Source organism: Elephantulus edwardii, unplaced genomic scaffold (assembly GCF_000299155.1).
Source record: "Elephantulus edwardii isolate Elephantulus edwardi_28Jun2011 unplaced genomic scaffold, EleEdw1.0 scaffold00207, whole genome shotgun sequence".
In the NCBI taxonomy this organism is placed as follows: Eukaryota; Metazoa; Chordata; class Mammalia; order Macroscelidea; family Macroscelididae; genus Elephantulus; species Elephantulus edwardii.
In genome coordinates, this window is record NW_006399957.1 from 2,608,243 (window position 1) to 2,634,092 (window position 25,850).

Sequence of the window (25,850 nt, forward strand, 5' to 3'; positions counted from 1 at the left end):
TTCATTCATTGTTGCACTTTTCAAAATATCCATCTTTATACAATTTTGCCCTTTGTACATTAAATTGCATGTTGTTTGATATTCATTCTCTTCTACTCATAGACTAAATCTGACCAAGAAAATAATGAAATAAAGACATTGGATTTTTCTTTTTTAAAAAAAAGTACTCCATAAATCTACTTATAGAATTTAATGAAGTTTCTTAAATTATGTTACTATTGTTTGCACTACCAAAATAATCTCTAAAGATTCAGCTAAGCATTAATTTCATCCTCGTTAAAGAATCATAATACAGCTTGACTATAAGCAACTGAATCTAAAAAGAACTTAAAAGCAGGCAGGTTTCTTCCCCTCTAATCCAATGATTACAGCAGGCCAAATAATAACCTACTTCCACACATGGGGGTTTTAGATGAAAGAAACAAGTGAGCTGTGCCCCTCAGATCTGAGTCCAGAGAGGTGGACATGCCCCGTGAGGACTCAAACACTAACTGTCATGGATTGAACTGAGTAATCCCCAAAATACACATCTGTCATGATATAATGTAGATGATATGTAATGTTTCCCCATGAGCTGATAAAACAAACAGCTGTGAAAGGACTAAAGGTAAAATGCACCCCCTTATTCCCATCACAGCCTGTTCCTACAGTGGGAGTTTCCCTGGGCTGTGCCTGTCACACTCTTTATCAACTGGAAAAGTAATCTGAAGACAGAGAGGACTCCAGCATGCCCAGGAAGGAACAACCAGGAGCAGCGTGCGTGCTCTGGACCCGGGTTCCCATACCAGGAAGGCCTTCGACACAGGAAAAGGCCAAGATGAATGGAGCTCTCCAAGGAATTCCAGGCCCAGGGATGCGGAAAGAGGCTTCATGGCAGTCAGAGAACTTCCTTCTCCTGGAGCTGGCATGCTGCACCTGGACTTTAGGCCTCCTAAACGCGAAGACTCTAGCTCTGTTTGTGAAAGCCACCCACTTCTGGCACCTCTGTTATCGCAACAATGGGTAAAGAAGACACTCATTTCTACACTTCCATACCACTTCCATCTTCCAGGACCCAAGGTGGGAGTATTCACTTAGATAAACTATAGTTTGGGCTCTGTCTGACACATTGTCTCAAAAGGTAAATACTTGAAGAAGGTTCCTAAAGAGCATGTCTACAACTGTCTGTCTATGCACACGGTGCTGGCGCCCACTGCAAGGCCGCCGGCTTGGCTGCCCACCTGCCCTCACCTACGTCAGTGATGAGAATTGGCTCCTGCAGCGGAATCTCGGGCAGCAGAGTGCTGGCCTTGCCCACGCGGACTCTGGTGGGCTTGCGCTGGTGTCGCATCTTCCTGAGCTCCGTGTGCTTGAAGTGAGAGGCGATGTGGGTTTTCCTGTGGCCTGAGGTACGGAACTTCTTGTCACAGTGAGGACAAGCAAAAGGTCGGACGCCTAGCAAAACCCAGAAAGCACAATGAGCAAAACATCAATGCCAAAAGAGAATTCCGACTGTCACACAGATTTAAATAATGCAGTTAACATTTCCCTCCTTGTAACTTCATGATTGATCTAAGTTAGTGGTATTTTTTTCTCATCTGATTACAGGGCATATCACAGGGGTTATTGTAAATAATGAAAGCATTTTAAATAAGAGAATATTTGCTAATTCCAGGACAAAGGCTTAAATTGTAAACTACAGACATTCAAACAAGTACTTATCTTGACATTTCTGAGACCTGGACGGTGGCTTGCTACCTCAAGTACTCCGTAAACAGAGCACACAGTGTTTGCCTCTGAGCTCTGGCTGGAACTGTAGTGGCTAATGTTTAAAGGACTGCAGCCTTCAATACAAACTGAAGTTCAATATCAAAAAAACAAAGATTCTCACCACTGGGCCAACTGGCAGCATCATGACAGATGGTGAAGAGACTGAGATTGTTAACAGCTTTAGTTTGTTTAGTTCCACAGTCAACACTTTTGATATCAGCAGCCAGGAAATCAAAAGATGAACTGCATTGGGAAAGTCAGCTGACAGAGACCTCTCCCAAGTACTGAAGAGCAACACTGTCAGTCTGGAGACTAAGGAGCGCCTGATATAGGCCATGGTCTTTGCAATCACTTGGTATGCATCACAGAGCTGGACAATGATTAGGGATGATAGAAGGAGAACTGATGTCTTTGACCTATGGTGTTGGAGACGTGTATTGAATATACCATGGACTGCTAGGAGAGCAAACAGGTTCGTCTTATAGAAGGTGAAACCAGGCTGCTCCTTGGAGGCAAGGATTCTGAAGCTTCGTCTGACATACTTTGGACATGTTACAAGGAGGGATCAGTCCTTCGAGAGGGACATCATGCTTGGGAGGGTGAAGGGACAGCTCAAGAGAGGAAGATCCTCAATGAGATGGATTGATTCAATATCGGTAATGGGTGTAGGTGTGTCGGAAACAACGAGATTGGCACAGGACAGAGCAGGGCTCAGAGCTGCCGTACAAAGGGTTGCTACGAGTCACAGGCAACTCGACGACACATACCAATGTTTAAAACAAGGCACTCTGGCAGAGCAGCAGTGAAGTGTGCAGCTGCCAAACGCCAGGGCCATCTGAACCCACCCAGCGGACTGCTGGTAATCTGCTACTTTAAAGACACCACTGAGGCCACCAATCGGGCAGTCCTACTTGGCCACCGCGGGGTCGCTGTGAGATGAAACCAACTCAATAGCATCCCACCACACCACCCACACAGCACTCAGCAAACAAAGAACAAACGGCCTGCTGTAATTATGACAATGGTCATCTTATGCTCCTCAAAATCCTCTACTACACCTCTCTTCTGAAAGAAACTCTTACCATTCTACTGGGAAAGGAAAAGGTGGATTCCACACGATACGCATTAAAGCTGCCTCACTCTAGGACCTCAGGGATGCTGTGAGTTTGGCTCTCGAGCCATGAAGTACAGCAGATAGCACAATAAAGTGAGTCACATGAATTCTGTGCTTTCCCAGTGCGTGTAAAAGTTGTTTATACTTATACTGTAATCTACTAAGCGGGCAGGAGCCTTCTGAAGTACTTGAAAGATTTCAAGAATGATCAAAATGTGACACAGGGACACAAAGAGAGCCTGTCCTACATGTTCAATCTGTAAAAGTACAAATCCCTGCCAAGCACCATAAAGTGAAATGCAATAAACCAGGTGTGCCTGTCCCTGGGCTGTGGGGGCGGGACAGGGCCCACCTGTGCGCAGGGGCGGCACTGGGGCCCTGAGTTGTCTGAGCACTCACCTGTGTGCAGGCGGATGTGCACTTTGAGGCTCCCTGAGGTGGAGAAGCTCTTCATGCAGTACTGGCACTGGAAGGCCTTGATGCCTGTGTGTGTCTTGATGTGGGCTGTCAGCGTGCTCTTGACAGCGAAGGCCCGGAAGCACTGAGGGCACTTGAAGGGCTTCTCATGGGTGTGGATGCGGACATGACGCACCAGGTCGCTGGGCTTCTTGAACTCCTTAGTGCAATAGGGACACACATGCCACCTGACGCCGTTCTCCTCACGAATCGAGCCTGAGGTCATAGAGAACACAGAGTCAGATCCATACACGGAAGACAGAACCAAAGCAAACACTGTCCAGTCTGTGAGAGAGCTGTGCTCAGCCAGACTGAGAGACGTCCGCACCCCCCACGGGAGGCAGAGAGCACGCCGTGCCTATGCAAGGCTGGACACAGCCAACAGATGGCAAAAACTGGGGGCACGTCGTTGCCATTCCTGGTGCCGGCAGAGGGTCTACTTTCATCCTGCAGACTCATCTAACCAAGGCCTCTTACAGACAGGAATTCTAACCAGAGAGGCAGAGCTCCAGCGGTCTGGAGTGTAGCCCCGTGGAGCTGGGTCATTGCAAAGGACAAAAAGAGCCTCATGCAGACACTCCACGACAGCTCGGGAGCGTGACGATAAGGAAGAACGTTTGTTCCTCGCCAACATAGGTTAACTGGGACATGGTAAGTTCTTAGGAAAGAAAAGACAATTTCATTAAGATACAAAACTACAATGTAAAAGTCGAACCAGCTCATGATCAAATATGAGTGTCTCTTTTCTAAGTCCAGCTATTACTGTTATTCAACCGTGGATCAGGTGATAATTGTAGTAAGTACTACTTTTAGCAGAAAATTCACTCGTAGACTTGTGTATTAAGTAAAAAAGTAGAACTTGAAATTCAAAATGACAAACCATCAGCAGAATTCTGTTTAGTCTTTTGCTCACTTGCATCCTTATTCATCCACCACTAAATACACGAGATAATGCATGCAGACTCCAGGTGAAATGGGTACAGCTGGTCCACATCAACGAATTTCACCTGAACACTTAAAAGTTGCACCATGTCTGCGCAGACAGTTTTGTTCTGGAAAGGGTACATTTCCAGCTTTCCTCTGTCAGCCATCAGTAGGTGTGTGGCAAGTGAGATCTCAGGGGAGATAATGCATTTTCCTAATCTCATGCTCTCTGCAAGAATAAATCCCACAGGAGGGAAGGCCAGGTCCAGGACAGAAGAGAGGTGTGTCTGAAAAACTCCCAAAGAGACATATGAGGACTAACCAGAGAAGCCAGCAGGGCGACTCGGAAACAGGAAAAAGTACTTTTTAAAAAAGTGACCAAAAAGCAATTTGGAGATGCTTCTTGAAGTAAAGAATTTGAAACTTTAAGATGGCTTAAAAATAATATATAAAAAACTATGAAGAGATGTGCAATGGTTACCTCAACACCTTCCCAGTATACAAAGGGAAAACAAAACTAGCCACAAATAGAACACTTGGCTCTCAACTGAAGTCTTCCTCCAAATAAAACTAAACTACCTCTCTTAATGACATGGGAGAATCTGCTGTAAACCAGATTCAGCAGAATGTGTGACAGAACAGCAGCGACGGAGGGTGACGGAGGGCAGGCCCAGCATGCTCGTCCCAGTGCAGGCCGCCCTGTGTCCTGTGTGACCTACACTGCCACACAAACAAAACCAGGTCTGACAACGGCCCTCTGAGAACTCACACTATATGTGTATATATAAAAAATAACAAACATATACGTACATAAACATATATATACACATACATGTTGGAAGCAGGAGTGGCATCCACTTCCTAAACATGCCTCCAGAAACTCTATGAGCTTTGATAAATGTCAATAGGTGTAGAGGGGCTTCAGGGCTTTTGTTCATAGGGTCGCTATGAGTCATGCTCAACTTGAAGGCAATCAACAACAACAATACATAAATGAAGAATATATATGTTGTTGTTGTTGTTATGTGCCGTCAAGTCGCTTGTGACTCATAGCGACCCTATGTACAATAGCCCTAAACTCTGCTCTGTCCCAATCTGTCTCCAACACACCCATCCCAATTACCCCAGTCACTGAATCAATTCACCTCCTAGAGGGCCTTCCCCTCCTGCGCCTGCCCTCCACACTCCCAAGCATGATGTCCCTCTCCAAGGACTGGTCCCTCCTTGCAACATGCCCAAAGTATGTCAGATGAAGTTTCAGAATCGTTGACTCCAGGAAACATTCTGGCTTCACCCTCTCCAGGACAAACCTGTTTGTTCTCCTAGCTGTCCATGGTATATTCAACACTCTTCTCCAGCACCACAACTCAAAGGCATCAATTCTCTTTCTATCATCCCTATTCACTGTCCAAGTCTCCGATGTATAGCACGTAATTGCAAAGACGATAGCCTGGATCAGGCGCACCTTAGTCTCCAGCCTGCCGTCGTTGCTCTTCAGTACTCTTGAGAGGTCCCTCACAGCTGACTTTCCCAATGCAATTCGTCTCTTGATTTCCTGGCTGCTGTTACCAAGAGTGTTGATTGTGGAGCCAAGTAAACTAAAACTTAACTATCTCAATCTCGTCACCATCCATACTGATGCTGCCAATTAGTCCAGTGGTGAGAATCTTTGTTTTCTTAATATCGAGCTTCAATCCGTATTAAAGACTGCAGTCCTTGACCTTCTGCAGCAAGGGATTCAGGTCCTCCTCAGTTTCAGCGAGCAGGTTTGTGTCATCTGCATAATGCAGGTTGTTGATGATTCTTTCATCAATCCTGATGCCACATACATACAATCTGCATACAGATTGAAAAGGTATGGAGACAAAATACATCCCTGACGGACCCCCTTCTTGATTTTGAACTATCCAGTGTCTCCCTGCTCTGTTCTGATGACTGCCTCCTTTGGGTCAAGAAACAAAAGTTGTACAATGGTCCTGGAGGGGAGGACACATTCTCTCTACTGGAAAGCCATCCACTTGTATCAGCACCAGGCTGCAAACAGAAGACAAGTGGTATTAACCCACAAGAAGTCAATCCTGGAGAGGAAGTTTAAGAGTCCTTTTTCTCAGGATCTTCCAGGAAAAGAAGCTGTACATGAGAGTTGTACTTAAGAACTTTAATTTCAAGTCATACTGACCGCATCGTAAAAGACTGACAGCAGCATGATACGGTCAGAATCAGAGGAATCCTGATTACTTGAGGCTTAGAACATCACATCAGGGGCTGGTCAATGGGAGACGGGTGTGGAATGTTGTATTAATAACATGCTATAGAAATGTTAATAGCAATTTCTTGTTGAGGGCTCTACACCAAGGTCAGTGTTGAACCCAAAGGGACCCGGGGAGGTCCAGGGGTTAAGAGCTCTCAATTGCTAACTCTAAGGTCAGCAGGTCAGACCCACCAGCTGCCCCTTGGGAAAAAGGCAGCTTGCTACCATAAAGATGAGCGTAGGAAGCCCACTGGGAAGTCCTGGTCAGGTCGTGAGGAGGCAGGGCGCCATGGGATTGTTTTGGGGCTTTCTGGAAGCATGGGGGCTGCCTGGGCCACCATCACCTAGAAGTGAGCAGGACAAAGGTCACCGCCTGAGTTCTGAGGGAATGGTCCGATTCTCCCTCCAGAGGACCACTTCGAGATGTGTCCCTCAAAGGATTCGGGAGGGAACTACAGATGTACCTCAAGAAGAGGTGTCAGTGGCTCCACAGAGACTATGCATGTGCTGTCTTTTGAAGGCACACTGGGTCAAACGCCAAGGTGACCCTGTGCCCGAGAAGGCTCCGATCTACCACGACAGTGTTCTCAGGAGACACCTGTGCAGCGGGCCAGGCCCTGTGTGAACCAAAGGAGCTCTAGGTGGCGCAAGGAAGGCTGTACACGGTTCTGGAAGGCTCCCCAAGTTCTGGGAGGCTGTGTGTGGCATCAGGAAGGGTCTGCACAGTTTCAGGGAAGTTCTAGGTCCCTCCAGGGAGGCTCCGCATCACCAGGGCTGAGCACCTGGCACTGGGGGTCAGCAGAACTAGCAGGAGATGTCTGCAGGGCCACAGCTCCCACCACAGCTGACCAAGGGACCACCAGGGTCACTGGGCACTCCAGTGCTGAGGGCACTGAGAGCAGGACGAGCCCTAGAACTGTGAGCAGGTGGCTGGAGGCTGACCTCAGTCTGATGGAGGAGAAGCAAGGTGGGTTTCTAGAGAGACCTTCCTAATATAGAAGGGCCTGCGGGCAGTGTGAGGCTCACGGGAGTGACGTGATTAGAAACAGAGAGGAGTGCACTTGTCTGATGACACTGGCTTAGAAGAAGAGTGGTCGGAAGAAGAGGTGCAAGATCAGGCAGGTTATGGAGGGCTTGCCTGCTCTTTGGGTGGAGAAAACAAGAAGTGTTCATCTGATAATTAAAAGGCTGGCAGTTTGAGCCCACCTCATGCACCAAGGGTCTAGAGATCTGATCCTAGAAAGATTACAGCCACAAAACCCTACGCAGCCGTCTGTTACGTGAGGTTGCTACGCAGCACAGGAAATGCAGTAGTGGCTGGCTCCTCTTCCAGGAAGGGAGCTGGGAAGAAGGAAGGGGTCAAGTCAGGGAGCTGGGCTCCAGAGAGCACAGTACGGCTCTCTCAGGGGGTGGAGCACAGAAAGGGAGATGTCAGGAGGCCAGACCTCCTCTGGCAAAAGGTACATACACATGGGCTAAAGGCCGTCGTGGGCCAACTGCAGGTGCGGAACCCAGGCAGCAGGCGTGGGAGGTCAGGTTCCAGCCCCTCACTAAAAGGGAGCAGAAAGTAGTCCAGGGGTGTGGCTCTGGCCCCAGCCCCACTGACTAGATGGTGGGGTGGGAGGAGTCGAACCCTAGCTCCACTCTCGCCCTGGGAGCAGAAACTAGTCCTGGGAGGGGCAAGTACGGAGAGCCTCCTTGAACCGCTCTTCATGGTAAACACCAAAGCACGGCACCACTCTAGACATTCCCAGCTCCTGCCCCAGCAGCTCCTGAGAGCGCATGGCGTGTGTCCTGGAGGGGTAACCGCTCACGCACATCACATTACCTGGGAGGAAGGGCGACCTCTTCTTCAAGATCTTCTTTTCCTTTTTGTCCAGCTTTTCAGGGCTCTCCTGACGCTTCTCTGGCTCCATCTCGGGAGGCTCAGCCTGCTCACCAGAGACGCTGGCAACATCTGGACTTTGGATCTGGGCGGGGGGCGTCTTTACATGGCTGGGGTCGTTTGGATGAGCTGCAACTGGAATTGAAGACAGCCCACTGTTTTCTAAGGCTTGCTGAGACAGAACAAAACTACGAGGTTAGAAGGTAGGACGGCCCGCACCTGCCTACCAAAATCAATCACAGAGAGCGGTGTGGTGAGGCCTTCCTGACTGCAGCACAGGGGCACATGGCCCAGGAATCACCTGTCAAGGGGCTTCCAACTGCCTAGGACTGGAGCCCCTTGTGCCAGCTGATACTGCACCCCTTCTACTTTCCCAGCTCCAGCTCCAGCTGATTTCTGCAGCTCTTACTGCAGACAATCTGGTTGTTACGAGACATTTTGGGAATGACTATCTGAGGGCACAGGACCATGGTAGTTAAGCACTGGGCTACTAAGCAAAGGGCGGGTCACACCCACCAACGCCCTGTGCGAGATGTGGGCAGCCACAGCCTGGAATCCTGTGAGGCATTCTCCTCTGGCCTAGAGTCAGGAGGGGTCAGGACTGACCCACTGGCAAGGGATGTGACTGCTGGTCTTGAGGAGAAAAGTAAAAGTAAACTTGGTTTTCACCATTAAGACATGGGCAGTATCCTGACTTTCTGACAGGTCTCTCGCCCTGGCCAACTTCTCACCACAAAGGAGATGAGAGAGGACAGGATTTTTAAAAGCAAGAAGAGAGCAAGGAAAAGACTACAGATGGAGTGAGCATGACACGAGGCCAGGCCCCCACTCCGGCGTCTCTTCCCTCACACCTGACACAACATTCTCCCAGAACTCTTAACAGCACAAACTTCAAGAATACAACCCTTCTCACACCTTGGTTACCAGGGATAGATACTAAGAGTTCCTAAACGGCAGGTCTTTGCAAAGAAATCCAATTACAGAGAAAAAAAAATGCCAGGGTTTTATAATTCTTAACGTATCGATGACGAAATGGTTTTGGACTGGCACTGTCCAGGTGTGACTAAAGCAGCCTATGCCTCCCCTAACTTCTCAGCAGACACATCTGCCTTCAGAGTGGACCTGGCGTGCGGGCTGGGAAGGAGCTTCACCTGCAGGATGTCCTGGTTGAGGCCCACGGTGATGCTCAGCTGCTGGCTAGGCTGGGACGGCGGGCTGGTGTCCCCCGGGCCCGGCTCCGACAGCTCTAGGAGTTGCTGGATGACGTCAGTGACGGCCTGTGAGCCCTGCGGGGTGGATGACGATGTGACCTGGACGTCTGTCTGTGGGAGGGGCAAGGCCTGAAAGAGCGTGGCCTGAAACACAGCAGTAGTTTTATTAGAAAAACAAAAACTCACATTATTCCCACCTCCATTTTTCTTATTAAACAAAAAGAAAAGCAGTATGCAACCGATAAACACCAAAACCGAACAGCATACCTAAAAGCAAGTGTAAAGGGAATGCCTCGTGTTTTTGCTGGGTACAACACTGGCTCTTAAAAGACCATCGTCAAATAACTTTTCCATAAATGGATTGTGGTTTTGAACTGGAAGCAGACTATCAGCTCGGCATGACAGGATGAAAGAGCCAGAGGATGGAGTCAAGACTATGGGAAGAGGCTGCTGTGCAGGAAGCAGCCCACACTTCTTGTGAACAGGAGAGGGCAGGCAGGAACTCACTGTCCAATTCTGGACTCAGGGTGCCTCATTCCTGCAGTTCAGGACTCAGGAAAACTGAGAGACAGTGGGAAGCTCCCAGGCCTGAGACACAGAGCAGGCCCATGGCAACACACGGTCTCCAGTAGAACAGCAAGAAAGGAACGAGGAGCCAAGCCTGCAGGGCTCTGGGCCCAGACCTAAGACGACGGCTGGCTTCAGAGGCTCTGGCGTGCTGTTTCAAGCCACAGGCACTTACAGCGACTCTCGCTGGTCAGCAAATCCACCTGTGTCCACAAGACCCAGCATGACTTCTGAAAGACACTGGTGTGCAGGGAAGAAGGCCAGGACCCAACGAGCAGAAGAGGTTTAGAAAGAAAGTCCTAGGTAATGCCCTAAGAGACTCCAGATCACGCACTGAACGAGAAAGAATGTCTTGGTGGAAAAGCAGGTCAGAAAGGAGACTTCTCAGAAAGGAGGGCTGTTGGGCAGAGAAGTCCCTGGGACTTGCAAGGCTGGCATCTTGCCCAGAGGAGACTTTCTCATCTTCCTCACAAAGAGCAAATGGTGGGTCTGAACTGCAGACCTTTGGGTTAGCTGCCCCACACAAATCCATTCTGCCATAAGAGTCCTAAAGCCACCTGGAGGAAACTGCTCCAAGAGTTATAAACACCTGAGGACAGAGCTGGGAGGCAGAGCCCCGACACTCACCCCACCATGCTCTGCACACACTCGCTGACACACTGCCAAACCAAACGATGGGGACTCTAATCACCTGTTTACAACCCACAGGTGGAAAAGAGCATCAAAAGAAACAACATCCCATCAAAGCAGAGTTTCCAAGGCTTAATTATTCCCAAATTTAGGAATTTATCTACAAAATTCTCCTTGATCAGGAAGAAACTGAGAAATCCAGCTGCAAAGATTATGAAGAAAACAAAACAAAATAAAATGGCAAGTGACCCTGGTGTTTAGAAGCATGGCATGAGCACCACGTGCGTCCCACAGGAGGCACTGCTGACTTCACCTCGACCCCCGACAGGCACCAGGCGTATCAGAACAGAGAACTTCCCGCCCATCTGAGCATTCCAGACGGAGTCTTCTATGCCAATTTCCCCATATTATCCAGAGAGTGTATAAGGAGCAACAGACCAAGGCTGAGTGACACAGTCCCGCATAAAATGAAGAAAAATATGTGTGCTTTCAGTTAGAACATTTAAAATCTACATGTACGGTACCTTTTGGGAAAGCCCAAAGCCTTGGGGAGAAGTGGCATTGTCATATCAGACAAGGATGAACTAGCCCCACAGTGACAAGTCTTCATGTCATTGTATTAGGAAAGCCAACAGCACCACAGGCTAATGACTACATTTAGTCTTATTTCTACAGGCTCCGAGGTCATGTCGGGATGACATAATCGTGGACAATTTTAAAAGCTGCTTTCCGTAATTTAAAGCAAACACACCAAAGTAGGACCTTGCCTTCACAGATAACTTCCACAGTACTTCATTGTACAGAAATAAAATTTTGAAAGGTGACAGATTTTAGGGAGAAAAAGCAGCAAAACAACTCCTACAGCAAATCAGTGGACTTACCGTTAAAATGTGTGCCGTTTCTGAGGTGCTGGCCGTGTTCTGGGACCCGCCCATGTGCATCTTGCTGATATGAGTATTTAAGCTGCCTAAACTTTTAAATACACAACTACATTCTGTACAATTATAGGTAGGGCCGTTCTTGACCTTAGAGAAGAAAAAAGAAAGAAAAAAGGGAATGATTTCTTCTAGTTCATCCTTAAACTATCGGCACATCGTCAAGTGTCACTCACACCACTGAAAACGTCAGACCCGCCCACCTCCCCTACATCCCTTTTTTCCTGTCAATCAAGCAGCTGCAGAAGCCAGGGTACAGCTCCATGCCAACGACAGCCTGCGTGGGTTAGAGCCTCTTCTATAACTGGGTCCATGAATGAAGAGGCAGATTTCAGTTATTCCTATTACGCGCAGGGAACCCAGACGGGGGTTGATCCTGTGTACTGTTGAGTCAGAACTGACACAAAGCTGACCGTCCGGCCAGGTTTTCAGGAGCGGTCAACGGCACAGGGGCAGAGTTCACCTTCCTCTCACAGCACAGCTGGAGGATCTGAAACACACACCTCTGTACTGGCAGCTCAGTTCCTTACCAATGAGCCCCCAGAGCTCCCTAAATTGACGTACTAATTAACAGTTAAGTACAATTCTAAAAACGACTGAATGCTGGGAAGCTGGACTTAATAATTACTCCAAATAGGTTTTGGAATATCATTCAAATTACAGATGGGAATGTCTCACAGTTTCTGAGTTTCAGCACCAATTCAGATATTCAGCAGCTCATGTAAAAACATGGCTGAGCCAAGAGTTCTCTTGGGACAGTGGTGCCCGCCTGGTCCCCACCATGGTGAAAACTGATCTGAAAGGCTGGCTGGCAGGGTTCAGCTTACGGGACTTCCACCAAGAAGGTCAGGCCGTTGTTAGAAGCATACATAAGGCTTCTGATGCCCCACCATGCTGGCTAATGTTTCTAGATAAGCCTCTGTAGATAGTTTTTCCTGGAACATTCCAGAACATCCACTAAAGTGGCAGGCTCGTTTCTGAGGTCCCAGAAGCTCCCTAAACTCAGGAACGTGGGCTGCCCCATGGTCCCCAGGCACATTCTCAGAGCAGTGTGGAGTATACAGTCGCTCCCAAGGAGTCCTGTCTGCATAGCAGGGCCTCGTCTGTCCCGTCTATGGTTCAGCCGTAAGCAGCAACCACTTGAGTTGCCATCACCTCACTCACCTACACATCTACTAACGTCTCTGCCTCTCAGGGGATAAAACTCAATTTCATATACTTCTCAATCGGCTTATAAACTGTGAAACTGTGAACTGTGTAACATCTTCTTTCCTTTTTAGAGTCCTAAATTTTAAAAATAAAACCTAAATCTTATCTAAAATCAAAGGCAATGTCTACTTCGTGCCTTTGTTATATCTGGTGGCCCTATCATCTCTCACCCAGGGGCTCGAAGTGGCTGAGTGTTCCATAGAGGTTAGTATGTCTGAGGGCAAGGACAGGCTTTAGAACAGCTGCTCACAGGGCCGCTGTGAGTCGTGGCTGACACCATATAACCACAATAACATGACAGTCAAAAACTGCCCCTTATAAAATTATTTGTGGCTCAAATATGCCTTTATTTTCTGCAGTTAGGCATCAGACATCAAATTGTCATTAGTAAGAGCAGAAGCTAACCTACTGAACCGTAGTGGTTCCAGAGAATCCACCTCAGTGGAGTCTGGAGAAGGCATCAGTGCAAACACGAGCACGCAGCACAGTGGACCCGCCTGCAGAAGCCACGGACTGCACCAGTGGGGCAGCAGGAAGAACACTTTTCCTCAACCACCCTTCTCATCGTCCCATTCCTGCAGGTGAGCGTGCCAGTCTGAGTTTCAATCTTACTAAGGGGTGAAATACCTTACTATTCAAACTGCTGAATTAGAACCATTAAAGGTAACTCTTTTCAAGTATCTATTCATCAGGGCTATAATGGTGACTGTAAGAACACAAAAAGATGCTATTATTTCTTGTACCTATGATAAACCATCAATGTTTCTGTGTGCCCGTGTGTTGTGTACATGCTGCCCATATGTGTGTGTAACGGGCCTCATTTGGCACAAAGACCTAAACTGGCAAGGGCACTTCTCTGCTCTGTCCCTGACTGGAGACAACTACTGCATTGAGGTGTTAGCAGAAAAGCTGGCTTTTCTAACTATTACATTAGCACCCCTGGTCTCCATCAACAGCTATGGAAGTAGGATAAGAGAGATAGTGCTTCCCATGCTGAGAAGCAAGACTTGAAGGAGACTGGAGCAAAACCCTGGAGAGAGCAAGACCCTGGTGATGGTGGTGGAGAGACGGTGGCAAGGTGTACCCAGGGGAGCCCTGAGGTAAAGGCCACTGTTAAAGGCTTTGCTGTTCTTGCTGATGATGGCAGGAAAAGCTGGCCACTGAACTGAAACCAGAGCCTGGACTGAGGAATTATGTCTTCCAACTGCTGGACTTGGGTTCCTTACTAAACCTCACTCTTGGTACCACAACTGTGAGTAAAGTCTGTGAGTCAACAATGTATATTGGACCTGAATGACTGGTCGAAAGAGGTACAGGAACATGTGGAGTGCCGTGTCTGACCAAGCAGGGATCTGTTTGCTGCTACAGATATTACTGAAGAGGACAGTCCCCTTTATGGAGTGAGTAGAAGTCAGACTCGGCCACCATCTGTTCCCTTTGCACGCACATCCACAAAATGCCGTGTGAGCACAAAGACTGTTTACCTCTGAGTGAACTCTCTGTACATGGGACTGAAGGTTTCCTTTCTGAGAAAAGGCGGCAGGACAAAAGGCACAGGCATGCGGCTTTTCACCTGTATGCTTAATCATGTGTGTCTGCAGTGCCCCCTTCTGGTTGAAGGCTTTTCCACATTCGCTGCACTTGAAAGGCCTCTCACCTGCAGGGCGAAATAGGGGTCAGAAAGCACACCTGTGGGCACCTGGCACAGGGGGTGAGACCCTCCCTCACCCCAAACGTCACCATCTTTAACCAGACAAAACAACAACATGTTCTGAGCCTTATCGACCCACATGTCAATACAAACTTCCAGTGCATTTGTGACAGCAAGACTTAAGGAGCAATACACCCTAACAGACAAGACACTGTCATTAATTGATCAGCTGGCAGAGAGTACTGCATATCCCACAGACTGCCAAACCAATAACCAAATCAGAGTGCCCATCAGAGGCAAAGGACGGAGACACATCGTCTCTCTTTGGGCAAATTCTCAGGAGGAACCATCCTTGGAGAGAAACATCAGGCTGGGGAAGGTGAAGGTCAGCGAAAGAGAGAGAGCCCCTCACCAAGATGGGCTGTCAGAGTGACTTGACGCTAACAGATTATGAGGACAGAGCAGAACAGGGCAAGGTTCAGATATGTGGTTCTCAGGGTCACTAGGAGTCAGAGACTTAGCAGTACCTAATAACAACAATGAAGTGTAATTAATATAAGGCAAAACGTGTATGAATGATTGAACGAAAAGCCTATGTAATCTGTAAACTTTCACTGTAACAGGGAAAAAACCCCACAACACAATGAATACATTCTAAAAGCACATACAGATCTCAAAACCAAATACCTGGGGTTTCCTCCTGATATCTCCACGTCTGTTAGGACAAAAGTTTGTACCAAAACCCAACAATAAGCAGGTGTTTGTGTCTTAAGAGTAGAAGGGACTCTCAGAACAGCACTTCCAGAAGGGCGCTCAGAGGCCTGGAGGAACGCGCTCCCAGCAAACAATCACCTTCCTAGGTCCAGAGTCCACTGTCCACCACTTCCAGGGCCTGGGCTGCAGGCCTGGAGAGGTTGGTTCAGTAGACCACTGCTTTTCCAGGAGAAACAGGCCCCCAACACTGCAATCCATTTCACCCCAGCAGCTGCAGAGCATCTGAATGACCCTGAGATGGACAGGCAGAGCTCACTGTGGCATCACAGACGCTGCCATGTGGCTTGAAGCCACCCTGCACTGAGCTAGTCTATCAGTGACATGTGCTGACTGCATGTCTGTGTCACACTTGGTCATTCACAATCTCACACTTTTCCTTCATGCTACCACACATGTAAAAGACGTATTACATTAGGAAAGTCTGCTGTCAGAGACCTCTCCAAAGTGCTGAGGAGCAACGATGTCAGTCTGGAGACTAAGGTGCACCTGATCCAGGCCATGGTCTTTGCAATCACTTGCTATGCATCAGAGAGCTGAACAATGTCTAGGGATAATAGGAGAGTTGATGCTTTTGAGCTGTGGTGCTAGAGAAGTGTACTGAATAGACCACGGACTGCTAGGAGAACAAATAAGTTCATCCTGGAGAAGATGAAGCCAGGCTGCTCCTTGGAGGCAAAGATTTTAAAACTTCTTCTGACATACTATGGGCTTGTTAGAACGAGGGCCCAGTCCTTGGAGAGGGACGTCATGCTTGGGAGGGTGAAGGGACAGTGCAGGAGAGGAAGACCCTCGATGAGATGGATTGATTCAGTGATTGGGGTAATGGGGGTATGTGTGTTGGAGACAGTGAGATTGGTACAGGATAGGGCAGGGTTTAGGGCCATTGTGAGTCGCAGGCGATTTGACGGCACACAACAACAGTAACTGAACGTGGCACACAGCACCGTACAGACACACTGGGAACCAGATGTTCCTGGGACTTGCTCCGAGCTACTCATGCCTGCACTGCTGTGATCTGAGGCTGAATCACACTGCCTCCGAGGTCTGCCTACACACAGGACATTTCCCAGGAATGCTGAGAAAGGAACAAGCAGTGGAGCCTGATGAGCTGGGCAAGAGAAACCACCCGCCAACGCTGGGAGGCTGCCCAGTCAGAGGCCACAGAGCAGCTAGACAGAAGGGGCTTGTAGGAAAGGCCCAGGGAAAAACATGGGCTGCTCTGATTTCACAGACAGTAAAAACCTACAAAGTTCTGTCCTGAGCTAGAGGGTCCTCAGTGTCACGAACACCACACTATGACCCGACTTTAAGGGCTGGTAAAGCCTCCCCAGCCACGACTGCAGTGCTCCCATCAAGGGTTCAAGCGAAGCAACAAGTGCATCGGATAAGGTCCTGCAGGATTCTCCAGCCTATCAGTGAAGTTAGTGCAGAACACAGCCCGACATCCCGCAGGAGCCTGGCTCATTCGGAATTAAATGAAGGGGACATTTGAAACCACATCAATGGGACTAAACACCTATCAATAACAACAGACTCTCCACTACAGAGAGCCTGCCTCACCACAGGGGCTCGGCTGGGATCTCAACACAGGTTCTTTCCATTATGATCCTAACAGCTAGGGAAAGACTTGACCCCCCTCATCCCCACAGAACACACCAGGGAAGCTGCAGCCAGGAGGCTCGGCTCGCTGGCGCTCAGGGACAAACACTCGCTGTCTCTACCTGTGTGGATCCGAATATGCCGAGTTAACTGGCTGGGCTTTTGAAAGGTCTTTCCACAGTGAGGACACGAGTAAGTAAACCCGCTTCGGTCGATGTTCCGGTTGTAAGACCTAGTTCCTGAGACCCTAGTAGGAGAGAGAGGCAACATGTTCTCAATTACAGTACAGGACCTCTTTGAGATTACAATCTCAAATTCAAGTCACCAGAAAGCTTTGCTGAGGACAAGCAGAAAGTGCTTTCATGAGACATCATATTTAGATATAAAACCAAAGACCCGAGCCACTGCCTTCTGGTCAATCCCCACTCCTGGCAGCACCCGGCTGGCTGTCTGAACCTATAAATCTTAAGAGGAAGAGACTGCCCATCTCTCTCCAGGGAGCAGCTGTTGGAGTCTAATCACTGATCTTTCAGTAGAGCTCCGATGGCCTAGGGGTGAGCAGCTGTACTGACAACCCAAAGGTAGGCCGTTCAAATCTACCAGCTGCTCCACAGGAGAAGGGATAGACAATCTCATCCCAGGCAATGTTCAGCCTCTGAAAACCTGCTGGAGGAGTCAGCTATGAGTCAGTTCCACTCCACGGCAACGCCTTTCCAGTTAGCAGCTCAACACGTAACTCACTGCACCACCAGAACGGCTTCTATAGACGCAGAGAAAGGTGTCATTGCTTGTCAGATGCAGTGTACCCCAGAAGGAAACCTTCCTGGGTCCTGTGGCATCCTAACCATCTCAGCTGCCTCAGAGCCCACAGCTGGAGCCATGGTGACTCCTAGTGACCACAAAGGACAGAGCAGACTGCCCAGGGGATTCCCAGGCCGCAGTCGGTACAGAAACACACTGTTCCACCTTTCTCCCAGGAAGTGGCTGGTATGTTTGAACAGTGGCTGAGTGCTTTACTCGTTGCTCCCAGGGCCCCACCATGTGCATGCACACAGGTGTGTGTACTAGCACTGCGCGCTCAGCATCATGGAACTCATTCTCCTTCTGATGGAGCCGTGAGACTTCACAAGGATCTTATCCCCAAGACAGCATCTGTGTGTGAGCTGCCCACGGCACAGCACGGCCAGGGATTCCCCATGCCCAAGCTGGCGGCACCTGACCCTGCCGTGTGTCCCCACATGCTCCTGGAGCTGGGCCCAGCGGTCCCTCACCTGACTCTGCCGTGGGTCCTCACGTGTTCCCGGAGCTGGGCGGGCGTCTCCAACTCCTTCTTGCAGGCCTTGCAGAGATGCGTCCGGCGGCCGCTCAGCTCCTGCCGGTGCTCTTCCATGTGGATGGCCAGCTGACTCTGCAGGGTGAACTCGTCCCCACACTCCGAGCATATGAGGTTCTGGGGAGAAGGCACAGCCATGAGCTCCATGGAATGGCCCCACCCAGGAGAGGTCCAAACTCCCAGGCATGCCCCAGTGCACGCCCTGGGAAGCCCTCATCACATACAGAAACACCACGTCTCCTTGACTGAAACAAAAGAGGCACAAACACCACCTTCTAAGCCTTAAATCAGAAGCAGGCCAATTTACATTTTGTCTATCTGCTCTGTAAAAATTTCAGGGAAGGAGACAACATCACCATGACACAGGGTCAGCGGAGGATGTCTCACTAAACCAAACCACTGCCGTCCAGTCAGCCCTTCTCACGGGACGCTCCCACAGGCTTCCCATGCTGCAGTCTCTAAGGCAGGAGCCTGTCTGGTGCTTCTTCCCGGAGCAGCCGGTGGATTCAAACCACAGAGGCTCTTCAGGTCCAACACATTCTGCACTCTGCCCTCAGGGCTATTACAACTTGGTGAACTGGCCTAAAGCAAAGCAACAGCTGGTACACCTGTAGGTGGAAATCTCTTTTCATGATTTTAATTGGTTAAAGGCAGAGAAGACTATGAAAAAGCACATGGAATTATACCAGGTTCTGAGGCGTCTGCCCACGTGGGGGTACCAGTGTGTACTGGTGGTCTGAACAGGTGGTGGTGGGGTGTACTAAATATATTAATATAATGCATTTTGCCTACTACAAAAGAGTAGAAATTATCTCATCTATTTTCTATTCCAATTTAGAATATCTTGGGTATATAAAACACATTAATAAAATCTATTTCCTCAGCTATAAAAAAAAAACACATAAACTATTCAGTATTCTTAGATTTGAATTACTGTATACCAAACATGTTAACACAATTTACTTACCAATAAGACTATGAAATATCTCAGTATTTTTAATATTTTAATTGATAATATTTTACCATAAAAATATGAAGTATATTCATAAAATGCATTTCATCTGCTACCAAGAAAAAAAAATATAAAATGTAGCAGTATTTTTCTATTTTAACTGCCCGCCTCTTCACTAAGCGTCCACTGTCGGGACGCAGATCCCAGTCCCCAGACTCTTTAGGACAGGGAGTTTCTCAAGGGGGGCAGGCAACCACAGCTTTCTCTGGTAGAGCAACTAGTGGGTGTGAAGTGCCAGTGTTTTGGTTAGCAGCCAAAGGCTTTAAATGCTCTGCCACTGTGGCTCTTTTGATAAGATCCTAGGTTTATGACATTCAGTATTTAGTAAAACTAAGTCGTTTCATCTGCTGGTTTTGACTATTGTTGTTGATTGGGGCCGAGTCGAGCACAACTCAAAGCAACCCTAAGAACAAAAGGCCTGAAGCCCCTCTACAACTAACGACATTTACCAAAGCTGATAGTTTCCAGAGGCATGTTGTTTAGGAAGCAGATGGGAAACCTTTAATTATTCATACTTTATTTCCAGTAGACAGTGGTGGTCTACATGTTCTAGTAAGTATGGATTCAAGCTGCACGAGCGTAGGTGTGTACTTGTTCTGAGCCTATGCAACAGACTGATCCTTCTCCCCAGGGTAGCTAAGACATAAAACAACGCCTGCGAGTGAATTCTGACTCACAGACACCACGTCTCTGAGGGGCTCCTGAGGCCAAAGCTATAAAGGAGCAGAGTGCCTCTGTCTTGCATGGACTGGCTGGTGGGTTGGAAATGCCCACCCTGTGATGTGCAGTCAGGCGTTTTGGCACATCCCCTAAGACCATGCGCCCAGGAAGCCTACTAAACATGGCCATCCCAGCAGTTCACTCACTTCTAAGGTCAATCGGTTCTCTTTTTCAGAGCTCCTTAACATAGCACGTACTGAAGAGAACTTCAAAACAAACTTTGCAAACATGGGAAGAGCAGGAGCAGTGTACAAAACCTGCCAATGAACATAAGCTGTTATTTACAAATAAAATGCATAGCTAGCTGTCTTATGAACACTAGTCTTCCGCACGTGTGAACACCTCGCCTTGCATCATGAGAGTGCACAGAGGGCATGCAGAAGAGGACAGACAGGGCTGTATAGTGGTTTCAACTAAAATTATTTTAAAACAGTATTAGTGTTTTACTGGCTTCTTGCTGCTGTGGGATAATGGTCTTGATGGGTTAGTAAAGGAATGATTTTGGGGTCATGTTTGACTCTGCTCTACTACCTACCAGATAATCATGTTCGCAGGCTTCTGGGATTTCCATAGTTCCTGAGCAGAAACTCAGATTATGTAAAACTTGCTCAGAAATGGTAAAAACTGGGTGGAGCCCACCAGGACCAAAGCCCAGACACAGCATACTCTAGAAGGTTCTGTCACGTACCACAACCGTGCAAGTCCAGGGTCCCTCAGCCTCAGCACACTTAGGCCAGCTCACTCTTGTAGGGCTGCCCTACAGCGGTAGCCATTAGCAGCTTCCCTGACATCAGACACCAGGACCACCTCTGGCTATTCCTGAAGCCAGGACAAGAAACAACAGCTTCAGACACTGTCAGTACCCTGGTGACAAAATCACCCCTCAGGAGAATGGGCTTAGTCACTGTGCCCGTTCCACGAACCAGAAGATGTATTGTATCAGAGGCGGACTGTGCAGGAACTGGAAACCACCTCTACGTCCTGATGGGGCCAGATGCAGATGAAAATCGGAGATGGGAGCTTTCGTCAGAGGGATTACCTCTTCCTTCTCGTGCAGCATGATATGTGCTTTGAGACTGGCCACTCTGGAGAACTTCTTGTTACACACAGGGCAGGTAGGGTCTTCCCCGTTGTGGGTGCATTTGTGAAGTGTCAGGTTGAACTCAACGTTGAATGTCTGGGGGCACTGGTCACACCGATGTGGCTATTTGGAGAAAAGAGTAAAGAAGCCATTGAGACACACCCTCTCTACATTCACTTATTTTTAAAGCATTATGAGAACATGACAAAGCACCGTAACATAAAATCTATCTCTCTGAGAAACTTCTGAAACCACTTTTAGATCTGAAATCAGCAAACTCTTCCAAAACATCCTTCCAAAAACACAATGCTACATGCACAACACAACTCTAACGAGAAGGGCTGCACAAGAACTAAAGTTTTAGGCTGTACTTTTCTGGTACGTGAAGAACTTCAATAATCTCTAACCAAAATCAAGTAACATACATCAAATTTTTCCTAGTCTTTAAAAACATTGCATATCTCAGCCTGAACGTTTCCAAAATTCAAATGAGCCTGTCCCTTCCTTGTAGAGAGACAGAACAAACTCTGGAATTGCTAAAATGGAACCAGTACCTAGTAAGCAACGTGCCAGGATATGCAAATTTCCAGCAGGCGAGAGAGCACTAACGACTGGTAAAGTCAGTACCACACTGTAACATCTTAGTGTTACAACTGGTGCTGAAGATGGAGCTGGGGTGGGTCCATCCTGCTCCCCAGCAAGACCCCTGATGCTTCTGCTGTCAAATGCTCTCAGGCTCACATTTCCTACAGTGGCAGTCAGGTGTCACTCTTGTCAATGTGGCTTCTGCGGCACTTTGCACCTATCAGATGCCTCCATTTACATCAGAATTCTTGGCATAGCCCCCAAAAGCAAGACATGAAAGAGCCCAAGCCTCCAGTTCCTACAGTGTTCCTCCCCTATTGAGGTACAATCTAAAATACCCAGAACTGTGCAATGCAAAAACATTCAGCGCAAAACTCACTGCTAGAGAAAAACATAACAAGATACCATTGATTTTTCATTCAGTATGTCAAAGTATATTAAAAAAGTCATCTTTTTAAAATACCTCTTATCCCTTCGTAGTAACTACAATGCACAATATTTGTTTATAGGATATAAAGCATTCTACACACAAGGAATTCAGATTATATGGAAAAATTGAGTTTGACAGGTAAGACTTTGTTAATACATCTAGTTTTAACTCTCACCTTGCTGATAGCCCCCTTGAAAATACACACCTTGTCATTCCGCTCATGGTCCCTCATGTGACGTTGAAACTGGGACTCTTTTTGGAAAGACTGTAGGCAGATTTCACATTTATGGAAGTTTGGAACTTGGTAGGCATAATTATTCTCTGAATTCAATGTTAAGACTCCATCTACAAAATTGCATAAATATAAATAATAAGTACAGTGTTGTCACATAAAAACCACCAAAATGTTTGCTTATTACTTAAAAAACCAATTATATCAGAGATTTATGAGAGATTTTAGGTAAAAAAATGTCTCTTAAGTTGCTAAATATGGACAAGTTCCTTAACTGGAAATGAGAAACTCTGAGATAAATTATGGAGACACAGCAAAGTTTCTATGTTTGTGAGGACAGTTGTTAGAAAGTGGACACAAAAGCCCTGGCCCTCCATTCAGACAGAATGGTCAGAAATGACAGAAGGTCAGCAAACCTCTATCATTCAGCCACCAAGTGATCCTGGAGAGTCCAGCAGTAACTCCCACTGCTTCTTAACTCACTCAGGAATTAACAGCCAACTGTACATGTCCAACACAGTATCAAAAGCTTAATAAAATATCCTTAAGCATAGGGAAAAACTATGACCAACTCACAGAAGAAATTCAACTGATCAATAAATATGAAAAAAAGTTACTCACAAATCATTTGAGAAATTAAATCAACAATATTCCTCAATAAATTGTCCAAAGCAAAATTATCTACCTCACAAGAATTAGATATTTACAAACCTTCAATCAACAACACTGTAGCAAATTAAATACACAAATTTAAATATTTAAAATATGTACCTACATATATATGATGTTCAATGAAAAACCTAATAGTTAAATAATTATAGTAAGGCAAATACAAATCAATACAGAAAGTTAAATAGCAAATCTAATCTCTGTTCATCCTAGAGAGGGTGAAACCAGGCTGCTCCTTGGAGGCAAGGATTCTGACGTTCTTCTAACATACTTTAGACATGTTGCAAGGAGGGACCAGTCCTTGGGAGGGACAATGCAGGAGAGGAAGACCCTCAATGAGATGAACTGACTCAGTGACTGGGATAACGGGAGTAGGTGTGTCAGAGACAATAAGGTTGGCACAGGATAGAGCAGGGTTCAGAGCTGTTTTATGAGTCACTATGAGTCGCAGGCGACTTGACAACACATAACCACCACCACCTGTTATATGATATACATCTAATAAAAAGAATTCTAAGTATGCTAAGAGTACCAAAACATAGTAAGTAACCCAAAGAAGAAGAAATGGTACATGAAGTAAGATTTCATTTAAGTGAAAATAAGATTTGTACAACTTCATGTGGCCACACAGCACTTAACATTCGGTGAAATGGTGTTATGTGATCTAAGTGTTCTGCAAACACATCATACATACACAGGCAGTTTCTGGATTACAAACAGGTTCCTTCCCCAAGCCTCTCTTTAAACGCAGTTAGTTTGTAAGGTAGAACAGTTGGGAACAACCTCCAGCTAAGAGTCGTGTCAAGTACCAGCGAGTGGGAACCCACTCCTTGCTGACCCTCCAGCAGGTGTTCAGACGTAGTAAATCACACAGGAGGCACAGCCCTCGTTCTCTGCAGAGCAGCTGGTGCATTCTGTGCTTAGGTCTGACAGCACAGTTCCTTAACCCTAAACCACCACCACTCCCTAAATTCTTAGTATATCGTGTCCCCCTTGCTGTTAAACTGCTTAAATTCCTAAAAACAGAAAGGAAAAGGCATATCACACTCAAAAGTCACACTCAAAAGAGCAAAGTGAAGATTAGCAGTAGATAAAACTAAAGAACAGGTGAACTCAGAAAACAGTGGAATAGAAGTTTTCCCTTTAGTGATGATTTCACTGAGTATAACGTTCTTTCCACATTCATTCATGTTATGGTGTTTTGCATATTCCTTTTTTTGTTACCATTGTGCTATTTCCCCCCTTTTATCAGCACTAAAATAACACTGAACCTAGAATTACACCGTCAGGAGGGACCTGAAAAAAGTTCTCACACTAGACAGTATTGATGGTTACAAAACATAGTAAACGGACTCAATACCAATGAACTGTACACTTTAAATAAAGTGATTACAATGGTACTTGTTAGGTGTATTTCATCACAATTCTAAAGTCATATCAAAGCCTTGGGAGCCTAAGATTTATGGAGAATCAAAATGCCAGGGGCAGCAGTAGATAAAACTAAAGTGATCTGCAGTCCAAGTATTTTCTGGTAAGTGGTGAACATGTAATTTTTAAAAAACACAGTAATGTGTGAAGAATAGTAAAACAATGTTAGTGGGATAGTCTAATCAAGAGGTGTAAGTGGCATTTAAAAATACTTCACTGATTTTAAGAAGGCTTCAGGGGTTATTTTGGCTTTATGGCTTAAAGGTTATCCCACAGTATTTGAGGGATTCATCCAGCTTCCATGCTCCGTCAAGTCTGCAGCCCAAAGAACTGGAGATTCTTTTCTAGGATCTTTGATTACACTGTTGCGTAAAAGCTGGGCACCAACCAGCTCTTCTGTCTCCTAACAAAGGTTGTGTGTTGTTTATGGAAGGGACAGTTTCCCATTGAAAACTGTCTAAATGGGATCCAGCTAACAACTTCAGAAACCTGCTGGGAAATGGAGCGAACAGCGAGAAAGGAGCACTCAGAGAACAGACCGAAAACTCTTCCACAACGTGGGAAAAATGAGCCACAAAGCTCTATAGGTGCAGACTGCTCAACTATTGTGTGTTCCGGTGTTCAGTTCAACTACGATGTTTTCAAAAACATCTATTAAGGGGGAAAATACTAAATCGAACAGTAACAACAAAATATAAAGTATCAAACTGGTGACTCGGAAAGAAAGTGAATAATGTCAGAAATGCACCCAAATATATCAAGTACATGGATCTGTCTGTCGGGCCCTGGGGTGTCAGTAGTTCACCAGCGGGGCCTTCGGGTGTCAGTCGTTCGTCTGTCTGTCCAGCCTAGCAGGGTCAGTCCATTCATCTGTCCGGACCCTGAGGGGTCAGTCATTCACCCATCTGGCCCTGGGGTGTTGGTCTTTCATCTGTCTGTCCAGCCCTGGGGTGTCAGTCCATTCGTCTGTCAACCCTGGGGTGTCAGTCATTTGTCTGTCTGACCCTGGGGTGTCAGTCGTTCGTCTGTCCGGCCCTGGGGTGCCCATCAGTCGGCCTGACACATGGCCTTGTGGGGTGTCCGACGGGGACGGCGGGTGTCACAGGCTGGGGACTGGGGGGCCGTGAGCCCGACTCTGACCCCGCACATGGTCATCGTGCCGGATGCCGGGTCGCACTCGCGGGAGGGGGCGGGGGACTGGAGCGGCCTGCGGGGCAGAGAGGACAACGGGAGAGGACGCGGGAGAGGACAGGGCAGGGGCTCGGCCGAGGACGCGGGAGAGGACAGGGCAGGGACAGGGCAGGGACTCGGTGGAGGACGCGGGAGAGGACACGGGAGAGGACGCGGGAGAGGACAGGACAGGGGCTCGGCCGAGGACGCGGGAGAGGACAGGGCAGGGGCTCGG

The 25,850-nt window shown here is 47.4% G+C and overlaps 1 protein-coding gene across 1 annotated transcript in view; it reads right to left on the bottom strand.

Annotated features, from left to right (window-relative positions):
* ZNF236 (zinc finger protein 236) overlaps positions 1–25,850 on the bottom strand; it is an 83,822-nt gene that overhangs the window by 27,105 nt on the left and 30,867 nt on the right. Inside the window, exons 3-13 of the mRNA XM_006897244.1 lie at positions 25,507–25,652; positions 22,322–22,461; positions 21,060–21,224; positions 18,227–18,405; positions 17,078–17,202; positions 14,416–14,588; positions 11,669–11,812; positions 9,531–9,734; positions 8,323–8,551; positions 3,263–3,535; positions 1,231–1,434 (exon numbers count right to left, since the gene is read on the bottom strand). Coding sequence (XP_006897306.1) covers positions 1,231–1,434; positions 3,263–3,535; positions 8,323–8,551; positions 9,531–9,734; positions 11,669–11,812; positions 14,416–14,588; positions 17,078–17,202; positions 18,227–18,405; positions 21,060–21,224; positions 22,322–22,461; positions 25,507–25,652 — 1,982 coding nt within the window. The remainder of the gene's footprint in view (positions 1–1,230; positions 1,435–3,262; positions 3,536–8,322; positions 8,552–9,530; positions 9,735–11,668; positions 11,813–14,415; positions 14,589–17,077; positions 17,203–18,226; positions 18,406–21,059; positions 21,225–22,321; positions 22,462–25,506; positions 25,653–25,850) is intronic.